Genomic DNA, 18920 nt, shown 5'->3' with positions numbered 1-18920 from the left:
TTCCATCCGCACTGGCGAATCCAAAATACTTCACTCTGAGCCACATCTTAGATTGTTTCTGATCCGTTTAAACAAACCCTCTAAAAGGTTTGTAAGAAACACACTGCTACTCTCACTGTAGACCAGAGCTATCTGATTTTATTGATTAACTTGGATTTATATTTTAAGACCATGTTTAAAAATGGATATTGAATGGAATGAATTTCACTTTTTGGGTAATTACAGTACGGATCTACTTCTCTCCATACAGAGTATGAACCTGTTGTTAACACTTGCAGGAATAAGACAAAATCCTAGCCTTTGTTCAGCAGGAGGACAGCGACTAATACCTCTGAGCAGATTAAATACTGTCACAAGAGAAACTTGCAAAAATCCAAACCCGTCTTTTAAACAGTGTCAGTTCTAGTTTGTGTGATCGGTTATAGTCACAGCTGTGTTCAGATTTAACGGTTTACAGACCCAAGCTGTTAGTTCAGAGGCTGCATTCAAGACCGACTCCGTCACAGCATTGCCTTTCAGATCCATTAAGGGCCTTAACATATCCCAGGATTCACTGCGTGGTGGTAATGACAGCGCAGACACCCCGTGGCTTACACTTATTTGAGTTTGAATGAAGCTAATTTTGTTACAGCTTCTTTTGGTACGGCATTCACAAAGGAACCCACCTTTGGAGACAGGGTCCTGAAGGTTTTGGCCTTGAACTGAGACAAAGTGGCCGATTATATCAGAGGGTCCTGACGTTGATCAGCCTGAACATCACACATGCACCATGTGAAAGGAGAAAACTTGAAAACAATGACCTGCCAACTTCCTGTGAGGTAAGAACGTTACAAATGTCCTTCTGATTAAACTCAAGCTGAGACAACTCAGTTTCATCTAAATCACATCTCAGGGGGCGTCGTTGAGGCTGATTATAATTTAAAAAAAACAGACAAATGATGATATATTAATCTTGTAAAAACAGTTTCCTCCTGCCCTGAATCTCCTGTTGAACAGAGTGTAAAGTCGGAGATGTTCCCAGCCGACAGCAGCTCGTCTCTGATGTGTCAGCATGAGGTAGAGGAATCATTAAAAACCTAAAGAGAAGCAGATCAAACAAAGTAACAGTCGAAGGATTCAGATGTGAGACCCTCAGGTCTCCATGAACCTCAGGTTGTGTGCATTCGTTCAGAGTTAGGTCCATAAATACGATTGCGTATTCGGAGGAGCTCGGCTCATGATTTCAGCCTCTTTCCACTCAGGGAAAACCAGTCTCAGTCCCGGCGCCCCTTACCATCTCCCCTCTGCTAACATTGTTTTAACCTTTGGACTCATTACCAGATGAAATACGTCCAACTCAATCATCCCGGCGTCCACCACCGCTGTGGCGATCTGTGTCGCTCTAAGCTGCAGGCTTGAAAATGACAGAAGACTTTGCATGCTTTTTTTAAGGCCTTGTCGTGTCCTCAGGCTCCGTGTGGTGGAAGCCATGTCGGGCCTGAATGAGGAGATGGACAGTCGTCTGTGGGCGGCTACGATGGCCAGCCCCCGCCTCGCGCCGCCCTCGGGCCGATGATGCTGTCCTTCGCCTGCAGGAGTCTTTCCAGACACGGCGAGCTGATCTTGAAGGGCAGCGGCCCCCGGCTCTGGCGAGGGTTAGCGCTGAGGCAGCGCGGGGGGCCAGTGTGTGAGTCGGTGCTGGAGGACACGGCGTTGTCTTGGGTCGCTCCGTTGCTGCAGCGGGCAGTCAGGGGGGAGGTGGCGGAAGTAGAGGAGGAGGAGAAGAAGGAGGAAGGCTGGACAACGAGCCTTGACTCGGGGGTTTTCAGGGAGCAGATTGGCGTCGTGTGAAGCCACTTGAGGTGAGTGGAGGAGAAGGAGGCCGACGGCTCCATGTCTGAGGACCAGGGAGACGATGGAGAGGAGGGAGGAGGGGAGGCACTGCTACAATGCTGCAGGAGGAAGAGGAGGAGGAGGATGTTAGTGTTAGTGCAGTATGTTCTCTGCTGATTGAGTTCTGAGGAGGAGCTGTATGGAGGAGGGGGATCTACGTGGTTGTGTTAAAGCACCATACGGTTTAAAGGTAGACGTCCATGTGTAGTCTGATTATAAAGCAGGTCTATGTTTTATATTAATACTGTAGACATTTCAAAGCCTCAGTCACAGAGAAACACACAGCCTGTATTCAGAAACTGAGCCATAAAACCATCTGTCGGGACTTCTGTGGCTTTGTGATGTCAGAGCAAAGCAGTCAGCCTCCCCTGGATGTGGGTAGGGGGCTCAGGGGCTTCCTCTCTTCTGAATGGCTGTCTGTTTTCTGAGTGATCCAATGAAATGAAAATAGAGCAGATTTTAGGTAAAACAGTCCAAATCCCACAGGTGTTAGATGGGGGGTCCAGGTGGGCGGGGCTTGGTGACTGCTTTGTTGATACATCACAAAGTCACAGAAGTTGTGACGGCTGGTTTAAAGGCTCAGTTTCTGAAAATAAGCTAGACCTGCTTTATAATCACATTACACATGGACATCTACCTTTACATGAGGGTGACCAGACAAGCAGTTGTCCTGAACCCTGTCCTCATTGTCCCAAAAAGTAGTCTGGAGTAGTTATTGCCGGATAAAACATCAAAAACTGATTATGAAGGTTGAGTCGTCCTTCATGACATGGAGGCTGGTGTCCCGGGACCTGATGAACACGCAGCTAAAAAGCACAAACGTCGGCGTTCCACTGTGTCTGGAGAACAAAGTGTTACCCACCCCCCACCCATTCACCCATTCTTATCTGGTCACCCTATTTACACTGCATGGAGCTTTATTATAAACATCTAACTCTATAGTATACACAGTTGCCTCTCATGAACTGATCCCTCAAACAACTGATTCGACTATCTGGATCTGAGAACAAGCTGAGATTGATTTCCCAGGAGAAGTAAAGTAAATGATTTGTTTGGTTTGCAGATGTTTCTGTTCAGATAAATTTAGTTTGGTCATTTCCAAATGTGGATTTCTCCATCACAGATTCAACACATTCTTGTTTGAGAGGCTGCTCTGGGTTTTTCCCTCATCACTCGACTTCGTCTTATGAAACTGAGCCTGTTGCTGCTGGAAATCGTCGCCAGTGAAAATACATGAATATATTCACGCTGTCGTCCAGGATCCTGTTACATAACATGATTCACAGCCCTGCTCCTCCCATCACTCAGAGCTCAGACGCTACGTTCATTTTTTATCTGTTATTTTTAGAGCTGCATCTTCGGACTGTGTTTATCACTGATTGATCTAACAATTATTTCCCCAGTTCAGACCTCATAACAACTTTTTAAATGTCATGTATAAAATCATCACAGAGGAAAACAAACACCACACACTGCTGGTGAAACTGTCTGACTGACTGATTGGTTGATTGATAGATTGATAAATCTTTTGACATATTTACCTTTTGCTTCTTCGGCGGAGTGATGTCATCTGAGTGGAGCACATTTGGTTTGATATGAGGAAACCAACTCTGAAGCATTTCTTCTATTTTCAGTATAATGCTGAGGAAGCGTCCGCTACAGGAGAACACAGACATGACAACACTGTTATTGGGGGATGTCAATAAATTAAAATATTTAACTACAATTAATTGCATTTTTTAATTGGTTCAAAATGATAAATGTTGCGTGCAAACTGACAGAAATACGTCTTAATGAAAAGTGTCTGGATGGAGAAACAAACTGTAAACAATCAGGTGAAAGAACCGGTCAGGTTAAGAACCAGGACACACGGACAGTTTTGTCATACGTAAATTAAACATAATGAAAAGGAAACCGAACAAAATCAGTTTTATTGAAATTCTAAATTAGAAAAAAAAAAACGAAGGATAGAAGAAGAAAGAATATAAATTGATTTTGTGGGACAATCCAGGAACAAACTTTTGGACAGTTCTGTAAAGCTGTAACAATAATAATACTAAACTTAATACGTGTGGCACTTTTTAAAACAGAGTTACAAAGTGTTTTTTTTATAACTCCAGGAACTACAGCATGTAAAATAGTCAGCAAATCTGTGATGTAAAAACAACATAAAATGCTGTGTAATCAAATTTAAACCTGAAGCAAAGCCAGGAAAGTACATCTGTAAAAAATATGATTTTAAACAGGATTTCAAAGAGGATAATAGAGCTTCAAAGTCTGGTTTCCTCAGGCAGGTTGTTCCACAGAGTGGCGGCTCAGATCAGTCGTATTTGTGAAGCGAGTCCAGCTGTTGTAATTTGGACTGATTATAATTTGTGTATCTAATTTGTGTGTCTGTGTGATCAGCACGAATAAAGTAAAATTACAACAGCTGGAGTTGGTGAAGGTATAAATAACTGTCTCAAGGTGTTTTATGGAAACAAAAACTACAGCTGCTTCAAGGCAACACTCCGTGACTAAAATGATAGTTTCAAAATCATTTGGACATTTCTTCGTGGTCTTGTACCAGGAGAATGACCCCTGTCACAGCGCACCCTGCTGCTCTGGTAATGCATCATGTATGTTTGGTTGCCTGTCTGGCTCCCTCTGGCAAGAACACAAATCGCTTTACAGCAACAGATCACACACAACACAACACAACACCTCTGCCTACCTATAAGAAGCTAGCTAGCGCAGTAATTTCAGTATGCTCATCATGTCAGAGAAAGAAGAGACCAAAGAAGACGTTGTTGGGGAAAGACAGGAAGAGAGAGATGAGTGAAGCTGAGCGAGGGACCAGACAGCCATCCTGTCTTTTCAGTCAGAGGAATGAAAATGTACAGAACATGCTGCAGGAAAGTGGAGATGTAGGATGGCGACAACGACGATGATGGTGATGAAGAGCTGCTGACAGGGGGAGGTGAAGTCATTTGTTTCTTCACACTGTGACATTTCTCCTCTCCGGCAGACAAACTTTCAGCTACAGATTACACAGCCGGAGTCGAACCAGAGTTGAACCAGGCCTGAGCCGGCCTGCAGCTCAGATGGCTTAGGGATGTCTCGCCAGTGGCCATTACATAATCCTCATAAAGCCTCTGCCAACACATTCAGAGCTCGGACTGCGTCTGATTGGTGGAACGACATGAAACAGCACAAAGACTGAATAAATAAAACAGGGCTGTGAGGGGGCGAGTGGCCGCTCAACTGTGTGTGTGTGTGTGTGTGTGTGCATTCATGTCTGTCTGTGTGATGCTATCTGAGCCCATGTCCACGTATGAGTGTCACATGATCGGTATGGAGGAAGACGAGCAGAGCATGTTGAACTCCACATGAAAAATGTGACCACTACTACCCCATACACACAAATACACACACACACACACACCCAGGCTGCAGCACACACGTGGCAGCGGGGGGGGGGGAGCTCGTTCCATTCACAGGCTATAAATAGAGCAACAGGCCCGGGAGCAGCCGGCTGAGGCTCCACCCACGCTCACAGACATGAGATGGAGTCAAAAACATGAGCGACTTCAGCCGGGACATCACACACACACACACACACACGTCTCACAATCTCAGCTACGTCACACCATCAGTTTCCACAGGGTCACGCAACCCGACAACCCAACAGTCTGACACGAGTGGGAGCAGAACAAAAAGTAAAACAACACGAGTCTCTCCAAAGTTAAAGTTGTCATGGTGTGGAACAATATTTACCGCACAGAATATAAGTTTCATCATCATCACTGAGGCAAACTCTTTTAGCAGCCAAATGTAATGTAATAATTATTATTATTACTATTATTATTAACAATGATAATAATGAAGTAAATCTGTCAAAAAATTATTAATAATAATTTTAAATGAAAATCCAGTTTTGATTTAAAAAAAGAAAAACAGGTAATTGTTCAGTAAGAAGATAAAAAACAATCCATCATATCTGTGGAGATCGTTTGGGAGTTTTTTATTTTCTTGTTTTATTAAATTGTTCAACCCCCTAATCTGTCTGTTTTACTCAATTTACTGATAATTTTTATTTTCCAGGGTTTAATGAGATCTTAATATGTGAGCACATGAAAACATTTTACATCATTTTCTATTTAAAACTATTTAAATTTTAATTACATTATGTTATTTATTCATAGATTTTTTTTATTAATCTCTTCAAGTGTAATTTGGTTTGACAAGACAAGGGACAACGGGGAGTTTTGGAAAGCGAAGTGTTTCCTACTACATTTACCATGAGCCTCCGCGCGCACCGTGAAATTCTTGGACCGGCGCAAGACAGATGTCTTGCCAAGAATGTTTTCATTCATCAAGAATTAAAGTCAGAGGTTCAAATACGATCAGATACCGTCGTAGTTCCGACCATAAACGGTGATTCGGCGGCGTTATTCCCATGACGCGCCGGGCAGCGTCCGCAAAGCCGAAAGTAAGGAAACATTTCCACCATTAATTAAAATAACGATAGAGACAAAACGATAATTGATCGAAAATGGGCCCATTATCAAGTGGTAACGTAGATTCATCCACATTAATATGAGACTTTTTTATAACCAAATACAAACTCCTCGTTGTCCCTTTAACTCAAACTTAACTCAATATTTTGTCCAGGGCTTTTGTCCATGTGCGTATCTTGAGGGGAAATATGACTTACTATGATAATAATTAATTATATTTTATAGATATATTTAATTACGTTAACCATATTGAAGTATTGAGTAAAGATTACATCAGATGCCAACTCTACCTCAATCACAACAATAAAGCAAATTAAAAAATTAAAACAAGGAAACTTGAGTATGACACGAACAAAGCACAGACTCACAGCTGCTGATACCAAAACTATACAATGTCTATGACACATCACAGGAGCAGATGCAGATACTTCTGAATCAGTGGGGAACTGAGATCAGAGGGAGAAGTGTGTCTTCAAACTGAAACCAACTGATCAGAGATCAGCTGTGAGCGTCCCCTTCACTGCTGTAAACGTCTCTGCTCTCTGCTGCCATGTTTTGTCGCCGCTGCAGCCAAATGTGAAGCAGCGGAGCCTAAAACAACATCCAATTTGTCCTGGTGGTGAATGACTCAGACGTTTCCCCTCGCTGTGTGTTCAATCTGACATTAGTGGGACAGATGTGACACCACCTACGCTGCAGCGCTGCATGTGTGGTCGGCTGTTAAACAAAGACGTTCAGCTCACGAGCTGTGTTTGTGTTAGAGAAGCAGGTCGGAGTCTGAGCCAGAAGAGAAAACTCACTCAACAGCATCTGAAACCATGAAACCAAACTAAACCAAACAGTGTCTGACGGTGAGTGACGTTCACACGGCAGCTTCACTGCTCAACTCTGATGTCTTTATGTAGCTGCTTCCATTATCCTTTGAAATTTGGACAATTTGAATCCAGTGTGAACTGGTCGTGACGCTGGCATGACCCATCAGGGGCGAAAGAATGGAAGAAGTAGTTACTACCTGAATTAACCATGAATTGCAGTATTAATAAGTGTTTGTAAAACATCTATTAACACACTCACTAACCATTAGTACATGTCTAAATCATTGTATGAGTCTTTACATAAATGTTTATCTCACCAGTTTGTACATCATTTACTGACACACAGATGAGCTTATTAACGCAGATTTAACATTTAGAACTGTATTAATAAATTGCATAGTAATTCATATCAATGTAGAAAGAATGCTGTATAAATGATGAATGGAGGATTTAATTATGTTTATCTATCTGTTAAGTTCTAATAAGTGTGCATTTTTTATAGCTTAAATGGAAAAAATATTATTACAACTTTATCATATGGTGCTCACTGCACCATCCTCTCCCACTAAAGGCAGAGCTGAACTTTGGGAGTGAAGATGTAGAGCGACAGGATACAGGATACAGCTATTGACGTGTGTGTGTGACGTTTGTGGGGTCATGGAAAGTCCAGGAAGAAAATATGACGCAACTAACAAAAAATACAAATACACTTTGTTTAATGTTTGATTGTTTGTAATCTAAATTATTAATGATAGAAGGGGAAAATCTGTGAACCACATCATCAGTCTAGGTATTAACATCAATAATCTTTTATTATTCTTTCTTTAACAAAAGCGTCAACAATGAAAAGTTGGAATCAAATCAAACATTATTGTCTATTTCAAAACTGTTATCATTACAGGCAGTGAAGTGTCATTTCACCAGAACTAGTTTTGTTTTGTTTTGTTTTGTTTTGTTTTGTTTATTTAGATCCCCATTAGCTTTTGCCACGCAGCAGCTATTCTTCCTGGGATCATTTTACCAGAACTAGACTGAGTTGTGTTCAGAGGAACTCTGAGGTGAGTTGTTGGACTTCACAACTATTTAAAGGCACTAACACACGTTTGGTTTTATTTAAGTTAAAGGGCCCATATTATGCAAAATCCACTTTCTACTGGTATAGTAGCGGTTATAGGTGTTACCGTGGCCTTTCTCTGGCGCCTGGAGGAAAAAAGTCTGTTCGCTTCCTTTAATTGATTGCCTCACTTCTTTTCAGATCGTGTGCCCAAAGGGCCAGTTGGAAGAGTTGGAAGTGCTGCTGATCTTGACGTCAAGAGCAGCTAACTCCACCTCCCGGTACTTCCTTATACTCCCGCTGGGCCAGTCTATAAAAACGTGAGCTCCGCCTGCTGACATTTTTCCGGAACAGTGACAGTAAGAAGCAAGCAGCCCAAGTGCGAAGTTATCGGCGCCAGTAAAATGGGAACATTTACAGTTTTTCAGACAAGACGATAGTCTCATAAACTAGGCTATTCAGTTTTTATTTAAATTGAACAACCATTCAATCATTCAATTCGATTATTGCCCCATCCCTATTCCCAATGTCAACATTAGCACATGGTACCGGTAGCGAAAACCACACCCTCTCCCCATGGAAGTGGTTTACACATCTTATTGCATTTCAAGGTGCAGACACAGAAATGGCTCGTTCGCAGGAGAGCTCTGGAGAGACACTTTTAGATTGCTGAGATGTAGACCTGCAGATTGATTTGGGGACAATACTCTACATGTGGTTAGACAGCTTAGACCTACTGTATGTGAAATGGTTGAAAAACAGCATAGTATGGGACCTTTAAATGTTTTGGAAAAACAAAACTGTGTTTTGTAGAGTGGGGTCCAAATTCAGTTGTTTGACTTTACTGTTAAAAAATCGGCTGGTATTGGCTAACAGTGAGTTGGCAGTATAGCCTTTGACATTTTCACATTGTAGCATTGTACAGCACATTAACAGTTACGATTAGATAAATGCTTCCATTACTTGGTTACTGAAAATAAGTAAAAAGATCAATACTACAGCTTAGCTTAGTTTAGCTGATCTTAACAGATGGAAACTGCTAGTTTGCCTCTGTCGAAAGCTAAAAAGTTTATACAGCATCTAAAGCTGATTATAGGCCACAAATTTATTAGATTAGAGGCCTCAGTGAGTTGCTATCAGAAAGTGACAAGTCGTGCTAGACTTGCCAAACTTTGCAACAAGTAGGCCAAAAATGAAACACTAAAAGTGTTGGAGTCATTTTTTTCAGTTAAGTGCTTTATTGGACAAAAAGTTTATATAAAAATAGTTTGGAAACGTTATTTCAGTTAGTCATTTCTCCCCTTTAATAACACCACGATCCTCACAAGTTGTTCCTCGTTGTAAAGGTAACTAATCAGGCTTTCCATAAAATACAACACCAATTGGTATCATTAAAGGGGAGAAATGACTAACTGAAATAATGTTTCCAAACTTTTTTTGAGAAGTTTATTTGTTATAGTGAAGTTATTTAAATAAAGTACTTGGCAATTAAATGCTGCATTGGAGCACCTTAGTTATATTATTTAAAAATAGTACATTTAAGAAAGTGTGGGTATGTGAGCTTTTTTCAGTTTTTCATAACTATACAAGACATAATTGATTGGACAAAAATGTAACTCTTGTTAAAGCAACTGTCAGACAAACTGGTGTCTGCTCAAAGATTGTTTGAGCAGTTAAACAGTAACATATTTCTTAATATCATATCAATAATTGAATCTTATAAACTTTATTTCTGAACTAGGACCTTCAGTGTCTAGATCAAGATGATGCGTGTGAGCAGGTGAGGTAAGCTACGGCTGTTAGAGAAATATTCAATCAACATTTAGGTGATTCTAAGTTTTGGATAAGACAGTTTAGTTTAGTTTAGTCTTTATTTGCACATTATAAAACCTGTATAAACAATGAAAATAGTAAAATTAAGGTAGAGGGGGAGAGGTAGAAGCCAAAGAAGGCTTATAAAAAAACCTCCCCTATGAAAAAACAACAACAGTGGTGGTCTTCAAAGTAGGAAGACAACACAGAAATTCACAACATAAAAAACAGTTTGTATGAATGTCAAGAGCAGCAGCTCTGAACGTCTGGACTTGAATCATCAGTGACGATCGGGTTTGACCATTCAACTATTTTATCTGACTCACATTCCTGCCTGTGTTCAGCTCCATGATGCTTTTAACTGCTGTTTATCTGACATGTGGCTGTTATCAGTCCATCAAATCGGGACAGGGAAGGGTCAACACGCATGCACACACACAGACACAGGAAGCACTGACGAACAGATGTTGAAGTATTTCTAAGGTATTTACCCCATGTGTGGATTCTGCAGGACCCCGAGGATTCTCTGGATACGGTCCATGGCAACGCTCTCCTGGAAACTGCTGAGACCTGCAGGTGATAAGAGGAGATGAGAGAAATCTGTCATGAGGCCAAGTTGTACTGTAGGCCCCAAATGATTAATCGTCTTTCTCAGACATTTCAGTATCAGTGTTGGACAACAAGAACCAATGTAAAGACTTTTGTTGTTTCTTCAAACTTTGCAGATGAACTGGATTTAATTTAGAAATATCCTTACATTGGTTGATCCACTAGAGAAAAATAATGGTAAGTGTTCATTCAGTTTGCTCCACACAAAATTGCATTACTACTTGAGAAAAGAAAGTGTGTCATTATTCATCAGAGGCTTTTGACCTTTTCTAGTTAGTTTTATTGACATTGGACTGAGGCCAAATGAACTATTTATTGTTTAACGGTAAAAGCCTCAGGCCTCAATAGACATTTATTTATTGAGTGTTTGAACCATATTTGAGAGGTTATTGCAAAAATGTGTGTTCATTAAACATGAGAAATATCAGGTGATTCATTTCGATTTTTTTGTTTTGTTTTTAGTTTTTAACTGTTGATTGGACAAAACAAGAAATTTAATGACTCCTAGTCTCCTTGTGCTCTGTGATTCTGTAGTGGCCATCTGCCACTGTTTTACAGATCAAATAATTTATCACCAGGTTAAGCAATGAAGAAATTCATTGCTACACTGTAGGTGTAACTCAACTTTCATTTATCATCATTTGATTTAAAGGAAAAAATTTGTTTTGCTTTGACTGACTGTCAAATACCGTGAAATTGTTGTTTATGTTTTCCATTAATAAAGCATCAAATCCTCACACTTAAGAAGCTAAAACTAGCAGGCTTTTACCCCAACAGGGACCAACAGCTTTGCAACAAGACATAAAGCAAAAACATCCCTATTTTGAATGTCATTATTTGAAATTATGTTAAAATGCTTTGGTTTGATTTAATGTGAGAAAAGATCTATAAAATGATGATTGCTACATTTTGTTATGACTCTGATCTGAGTGATCACTCCATCCACAAGTGGAAGTTTGTGGAGCTTGGGCTCTGTTTATGACTTTACTGCTCATTTATTTGCCACAGTAGCATTTGTGAGTAGAAACAAGTGCAAACAGCTGCTATTCAGTCCATATCTCACCTAAATTACATACAACAGAGTGTCTTTGATCCGCTCTTTCATCTCTGAAGCACTCGGACTTTAAAAGGATGTTAAATGACTCGTGACAGCTTTGATCCCTTTTCTTTGTTTTACCACTGTTATTTTCAGAGTGCAGCGTGCCTCCCTGAAGGTTTTATTCTGGAAAGTCAGTTTCAATATTAGTAAATGTATTACATATGTTCATTAGGAGGAGATAATTTCCTGAATGTTGACATGAGACACATGTTGAAAAGGTGACATAGCCTACCAAGAATTACATGAATCTTTAATTGATTACTAATGAATCCTTTGTTGGAGCCTAATTCAACAAAACCTCCAGTGTCACACTCACACATACAAGAGAGCAGAGTGTCATTTTACCTCAGTTTCACCTCCCATCTTCAGAGGTATTTCTTTGTTCACATACTATATAAAGAATATAGGCAATGTAATTTCACTAAATACTAAAGCTCAGCTAGTGATAGTTGCCCCGTTTACATGAGAGCTTTAATTCCGAATTAAAAAACATCATGTAAACGTGGTAAGTGAGGCTATAGGTACTGTTCGCCTCGTAGTTCTGACAGAGCAGGAACTTAGATGCCATGCTGTTAGCCAAATCTGAAGAGTTTACACTTAAGATGATGTTTATGTTAACATGCCAGTGGCGCGGACCATTAGGATTTTCACTACTTACAAGTTTTCTCTAGCAGAAAATTCTAAGTTCACTTGTTAGCAGAGAGTTAACATTGGGGTTTTTTTGCACCTCTGGAGACAGCTGTTCATGAGTGAAAAAATGAATGAAAATGAAAAAAAATTACAAAAAGCTTCCTTAATTAACACAATCAACCATTTGATCAGAACATAAGCAAGGATCTAGAAGTGTGATCATTTTTGATGTTAGGAATTAACATGTTTTTGTTTCTTTGTCCACCGTGTTAATGAAGCCTGCTTCTGGTTTTTGTGCTAAGCTAAGCTAGTCACCTACAGTACTTACTTAGGTTTTTAACTCTCAGAAATATTTACTGGGACACTGAATAGCCTAATTTACCGAACATGTAAAAATATGCCATACAATCACTTTGAAGCACAGAACAAACAAACAAAATGAGGGTTTGACCAGGTGGTGGTCCTATTAGTGGTCCTCAAAGTCTGGACCAAAGGATGACTAATATTCTGTGATCCGCTCTGCTTCTGGTGCTTCTGGTGCTTCAGCAGGACATCTAGTGAAATGCCTACATTAAATAATCACCCTGCTTTGCGTCAGCGATCCCAACATGAGGTGTTTACAGCAGCGTGGTCTACTCTGTACAGAGTGTTTTCATTAACAAACCCCGGCAGTGACAGACACTTACGTTCAGAGTACCTGCCTGATTTCAGGCCCCGCAGGATGGACGACAGCGGATGGATGTAGCACTGCAGCTCCATGCACTGTGTGGAACAGATAATTGAGTTAGCATTAATGATATCAGTGCTGTGCCAAGCAGAGTGCTCTGTAACAGCCACATGTACCACAGCAGAGCACTGTTGTTTACCTAGAACTGAACTCAGGACTCAGGACCCACAATGAGCGAGTGAACAGCGTGTATCACTGCTTGTATGATTTTTTTTGCTATTACAACCATTTTTTCCCATCCAACCATCTTTCACTCATACATTCAATCTTATTTTAACTCAAAATAAAATCCATAACTAATAAATAAAAACTTAAAACTATAATTTAAATATTAAAATAAGGGTGTACAGATCAGTTAAAACAGGAAAATAGTAGAGTGTGATGTAATTAAAGATTTAAAGAGCTTTTTCTACTAGTATTATGGTTATGGTTTTTGCACACTATTACAATTAACAGTCACCCAATTCAATCATCTGCTGTTCATGGTCTCTCCCTCTCGCTCCTTCCTCCCTCTCTCTCCTCCTTCACCCGAAAAAGAGCCTCGAGATAATGTGTGTTACTTAGCACTTTACAAATACAATTGAATTGAAGTGAATTCCTTCAATTTCTCATTTTGTCAGGGATGTATCGATCTATAGCTAAGTGACCTTGTACCCATTAACAATTGTTTCCATTTAATGCCATTAGCCTCCTGCTCATAGACTAAAAGTAAATGTCCACAGGCTGCAATTAACAGCTGAGGGAGTTCACAGAGAAACTGATAGCAATCAACGCCTTCACACGTGGCTTGCCAAGCTGTCACGCTACCACCCTCGTCCCCGAGCTCCACTCTGCACCTCAGACTGACACATGAGACCCGATCGCACCATCACACTGGCATCATCCGATCCTCTTACAGTCTGATATCACCAGGCTGATGCCAGCGCCTCCCTGCAGTTGTTGTTCACCTTTGTGGTGCATCACTCTGTTGCTGTTGTTTAAACATGACTAGATGAAAAACAGCAGCCAAGTGTTTCAGCTGATCCTGTTGTTGTCGTATTAAAATTGACTATTAGTTTCCCAATAAACTGCACCAATGGGACCTGTGAGGGTTTTTTTTTGTAATATGGAGAAGACAGCTAACACTGTTGAGGGGAAACTGTCCTAGGTCCTCGATCGTAAGTCCTTCATCTTTCAGTTCATAAGGACGGACTTATATTTGTTCTGGTGAAGTGTAAATAATTAATTCTGTCTCATCTCTAAGTTGTAACTAACTTGGTGCAACTTGTTTTTAAGTTGTAGAGAAACTCTGGAGAAGGAGCTTGACCAAAGGCCTCAGGGATGGACCTCATCACCAGCACCAGTGTTGGACCTCACTATTCTTCTGTGTTTGAATCCCTGGAGCCAGTGGTTGAAGGAAGTAAGTAAGTTTATTACTGTACTCTATTCAAAGCCAGAGCTGCAGTTTTACATGTAATTACAGTGAATATTTTTGTGGATTGGTGTAATGAGAATCACAAGCACTCATACAATTTTGGTTAAAATGGTAGGAAAAATTGTGAGAACGAGATATTTTTAGCCGTCCACAAGCTTTGATCTGACTCCTCCCACAAGTTAAGTGTGAGCTAATGCTAATAACTCTGGAAGAAGGTACAGGATCAAACATTCATTCACACCTCCGTCAGCAAAGCCTATCAGGGAGAACTCCTGCAGGACAGACAGTGAGCGGTGTGTCATTGCCAGGGTAATGTTCATGTGTGTGTGTATCTACAGTAATGTGTAATGTTTGTCTTTTCTGTTGCAGCAGTTCTAGTAAATCGAGACAATTTATGACAAAGTAACTTCGCCCAGTGCTTCCACCAGAAACCACAACCACTAGAAATTGTGAATGTCCGGCAATGACCGGCTAACCCTAACTGAAATGGTGCCCGAGGATGATGGGTATTAATGCCCAAAATAATGGATAAAACATGATTTCTCAGATTTTAAGATGAAATATATTACACAGGTATAACATAACCAGGCTAGACATGTTACTTTTTCAGGAGAATCCTGGATTTCAATATAAACACTGATGGGGGATACTGGTGGCCGCTCACACTTTGCTGCCCTGTGCCATAATGCAAACAACTGTGAATAAACCTCTCACCTTGTGCCAAAACAGTTCATTTTCAGTGTCTGGTTGAGGCTTTTCACAGAGTCCATCCAAACCAGTGCCAGTGCCATGTGCTCTCTTCCTGGTTGAATGATGCTGTGAACAAACGGAGGTAAATCCCTGAACTGGACAGACTGCTGGGGTCTGTGGGGCAGCTGGAGACTCACAGCAGTGACCCCGCCTCCTCTGGGTCGCTCCACAGTGGAAGCAGCTTGAAGGAGATTGCTTTGATGATGTGGTCAATGATGATGATGATGATGATGATGATGAAGCTGATAACGATGACGGCGGTAGCTCCTCTGCATCCTGAGGGCTCAATCTCTTCAGGCTGTCGTAGTCATCCTCATCACTGGCGAGCCAGTCGATGGAGTAATCCGAGTCTGAGGCTGACATGGTGAAGCTGGATTCTCAGCCAGCAGAAAGCATCACGGACCTGCCAGACAAACACAAGGCCAAGTCTAAACTTTAGTGGATATCCCAAAGCTTATGATACCAACTGGTTAGACTGAATTTGCAGAAAATGTGTAGAAAATGTGGCAATATAGAATAGAATAATACATCTTTTTAAAATGATGCAGCCATATAATATATAGTATAACTATGAAATCTGGGGTCTGAATATTATAGAAAAATCATACTATATGGCTTCAGGGATGAACTATATTTATATAGAGAATATAAATCCCACATCAGACAGTGTGGACTGAGATTAAGATACTTAAAGCTCCCATACAGTATAAAGGTAGATGATTCTATTGAAGCTCCATGCAGTATAAATGTATTTCTCCATGTGTAATGTCATTATAAATCAGGTTTAGGTTTCACTAATATTGTGCAAGTATCAGTCTCAGTCCACAGAGAAATGCACACGCAAGCTATATCAAGTTTATTTTGAGAGAAATGTTCAAACTTCTACACATTTTTTGAAATCATCTCATTTTTAACCCTAATGTCGATTCATATTTAGCTTTTTGCAAATTTTTGGAACTTGATTAGATCACTGGCAGCTCAGTGGTCTTCAAGAAGAAGTAATATATACTGTAGGAACTCTCTGGGAAAAATAGAGTTTGAAAAGTTTAAATTACAGCAACACATGGATAAGCTGCTATCTCATCCAGACAGAGACTCAATCAAAGCCATAATGAACAGTTTTACAGTTTTACTCTAAATACAATGACTATCATGAGCTCGAATGAGGAAATTGTTAGAAAGGACAAGATGTGAACTAAATTTAATCTTCTCCAGCTGAGAGAGAAACACATATTTCCACCCAAAGCTCTTTGTTTCAACATTCACAGTCTGAGACACTGTGGTCACGTCCTCTGTGCTGTTTCTGGGAAAGACGAGGTTTGAATGAGGCAAGGATGAGATGATCTTTTTTTTACTTTCCATATTTATATGTGGCCGTGGTTAGACAAAGAGATTCTGCTGAATCATTAGTGTGTTTACTTACAAACAAACCATTTCCAACCATGTCCAATATGAATTCATATTTACTTTTCTGGCTGCCATTAGTTGCTACATAAGACTAAAACTACTATTTCGTATTTCAATTGCAGAATTACATTCCAGGCAGGAATAGAGATTCTATTTAGATTGGACGTTGGAGCTGTCTTTTTAATCATTTATTAATTTACTGATTATCTACCATTATTTTCTATTTTCTTAATTGATGCATTTATCACAAGGTCAATAAAATATCAGAAAATAGTGTTTAAAAAAAGCCCCATCATCACAGTTAAACCAAAGTTGATATAACCAACAGACAAAAATATCTAACACCTAGCCTACAAAATAGCCTACAATATAATTCCATTTGAGTACCAGTGAACTCTTCGAGATGCTCTTGCTTTAAAATGCTTAAGTAGCACAAAGTGGAGAGAATTTGCTTCAGAGTTAAGGATTAGTTATTCTAAAACTCTTCTCATGATATCCAACTGTGACAGGAAACTTAGCACTCTCTGCTGGAGGGGATGTGGTCTATTTGGGAACTTTTCTCTTGTTTATCGGGACTGTCCCAAATTAGTCATTTGGGAAAAAAAGTGAAGAGCTCATTAGAACAACAACACAATATAGAACAATATAATAATAATTATAAGAAATCTGCCTTCAGGAGAGTTCAGGGGGAAAGCAAAGGGTTACTACACAGGGTTCTTTGGTTAATAGCTAATAAAATGATTTCAGTAAACTGGCTTAAGCCCCTCCCTCCTGTCATGGACCAATGGAAACAAAGACTGGATGTGGTCTGTATGGAAAATATAATGGTGAGACTGCAACTATGGATGAGCATCTACCTAGACAGGGGACTCTGTTATTAGACATCCAACAAAATCAAACTGTTGCAATCTTTCAATTTGATAACTTGGGTGTATAGGAAAATGTATGCTTCATGTTTGACTGGTCACTTATAGCTCTGACATTAAATGTGACACCAGTTTAACAAGAAAATAAATAAATGTCACTTAAATAGTACGGATATAAAACTTGTCTGGGAAGAAATGGTGGTGCTGAGTGAGTACTTCTTATATCATGGGTCCAGTTGTCAATTTTTGGTGTCGATCGTTGGTCTCAGTCCCTGGTCTAGGTCTCTGTTCTCAGTCCTTGGCTCCAGTCCCTCATCTTAATCCTTAGTCCCAGCCCCTGGTCTAACTCTCTGGTTTACGCCCCTGTTCAGGTCCCTGGTCTAAGTTCCTGGTCTAAGCACTTGGTCCAGTTGATCCAGACCCTGATCCTGATCCTGAGTCCTGCTCTCAGAGTTGTTCCAGCTCAGTGTCCTGAAATGACTGTATATAGAGGCCAGTAGATTAAATAACCCTCCTCTGCCTCTTCCAAATGGGCAGGTCGTCCAACATTATGTAAGGAAAAACATCCAGACACATGGACCTGTTTCCCTCTGCCTGTCAGTTCACATGCAGATACACACACACACGGACATGCAGATTCAGACATTTTCAACAACTTCGCCACTCTATTGTTTGCTGAATGCACATTTAAAATACGCATAGAGATTAATTCACTGCTACTGTTTCCCCCGGCAGAGGACATTGTTATAACAACCGCACAAAATCCACCCTGAGCGGTGTGTTCACGGAGCAGCAGAGCCGCGAACATCACCTTTACAATCCGCTTTACAAAGCTACTCACCTGCTCCTGGCGCTCATTAACGTTTACAATGATAATATGTGATGAGTCCAGGTGAGCTGTGAGGAGAGGTGGAGGCAGCAGACCGTCACTTACCACAATTGAACAGCGCGTTTCCTCCGTCCGGCTCGGTGAGTCGAGGACATGCAGCAGCCGTGTGTGCGGATGCGCTGACGGAGCGAGCTCGAGCTGACTGATGATGGAGCGAGACCATGAGACCAGCCGACGCAGGCGGGCGGGCGGTAGTCCCATCCAGCGCGTGCAGCCTCTCCCTGGGCAACGTGTCGGAAGAGGGGCGGGGCACGAGCGCGTCTCCTCTCTGCCGGTCTGCGCTCCTCACCGCCCCTATCTGACCGACACACAGTCCACACACACACACACACACACACACACACACACACACACACGCACGGACGCACGCGCGCACGCACAGGAAACAGTCTCTCGGCGTTGTGGAAAAATAAATAAAACAATGAGAGCGCACACGTGATTACGCAATGACGACTCACTGTACCGCGTCACCGCCTC

The 18920-nt window shown here is 40.9% G+C and overlaps 1 protein-coding gene across 1 annotated transcript; it reads right to left on the bottom strand.

Annotated features, from left to right (window-relative positions):
- Nucleotides 1–1295: 1295 nt before the first annotated feature.
- LOC146990151 (uncharacterized) lies at nucleotides 1296–18691 on the bottom strand. The gene is made up of 6 exons (XM_085769647.1): nucleotides 18489–18691; nucleotides 15246–15684; nucleotides 13077–13152; nucleotides 10544–10622; nucleotides 3414–3528; nucleotides 1296–1931 (listed from the first exon to the last, which is right to left on the bottom strand). The coding sequence occupies exons 2-6, from the start codon at nucleotides 15642–15644 to the stop codon at nucleotides 1512–1514; spliced, it is 1089 nt and encodes a 362-aa protein (XP_085625773.1). The 5' UTR covers nucleotides 15645–15684; nucleotides 18489–18691; the 3' UTR covers nucleotides 1296–1511.
- Between the last annotated feature and the right edge of the window lie 229 nt (nucleotides 18692–18920).

The sequence above is a fragment of the Trachurus japonicus genome, chromosome 3 (genome assembly GCF_045865225.1).
Source record: "Trachurus japonicus isolate A0001 chromosome 3, Traja_1.0".
Taxonomy (NCBI): Eukaryota; Metazoa; Chordata; class Actinopteri; order Carangiformes; family Carangidae; genus Trachurus; species Trachurus japonicus.
This window is presented reverse-complemented; position numbering and strand designations above follow the sequence as displayed.

What these genes read in the sequence shown, in the direction of transcription:
- LOC146990151 (XM_085769647.1), bottom strand. Translation starts at nt 15,644, where the DNA reads ATGTCAGCCTCAGACTCGGATTACTCCATCGACTGGCTCGCCAGTGAT. An exon ending in ATCAGGCAGGTACTCTGAAC is followed by an intron (nt 10,623 to 13,076) that starts GTAAGTGTCTGT and finishes TATCACCTGCAG; the next exon opens with GTCTCAGCAGTTTCCAGGAG. An exon ending in CTGCAGAATCCACACATGGG is followed by an intron (nt 3,529 to 10,543) that starts GTAAATACCTTA and finishes GTTCTCCTGTAG; the next exon opens with CGGACGCTTCCTCAGCATTA.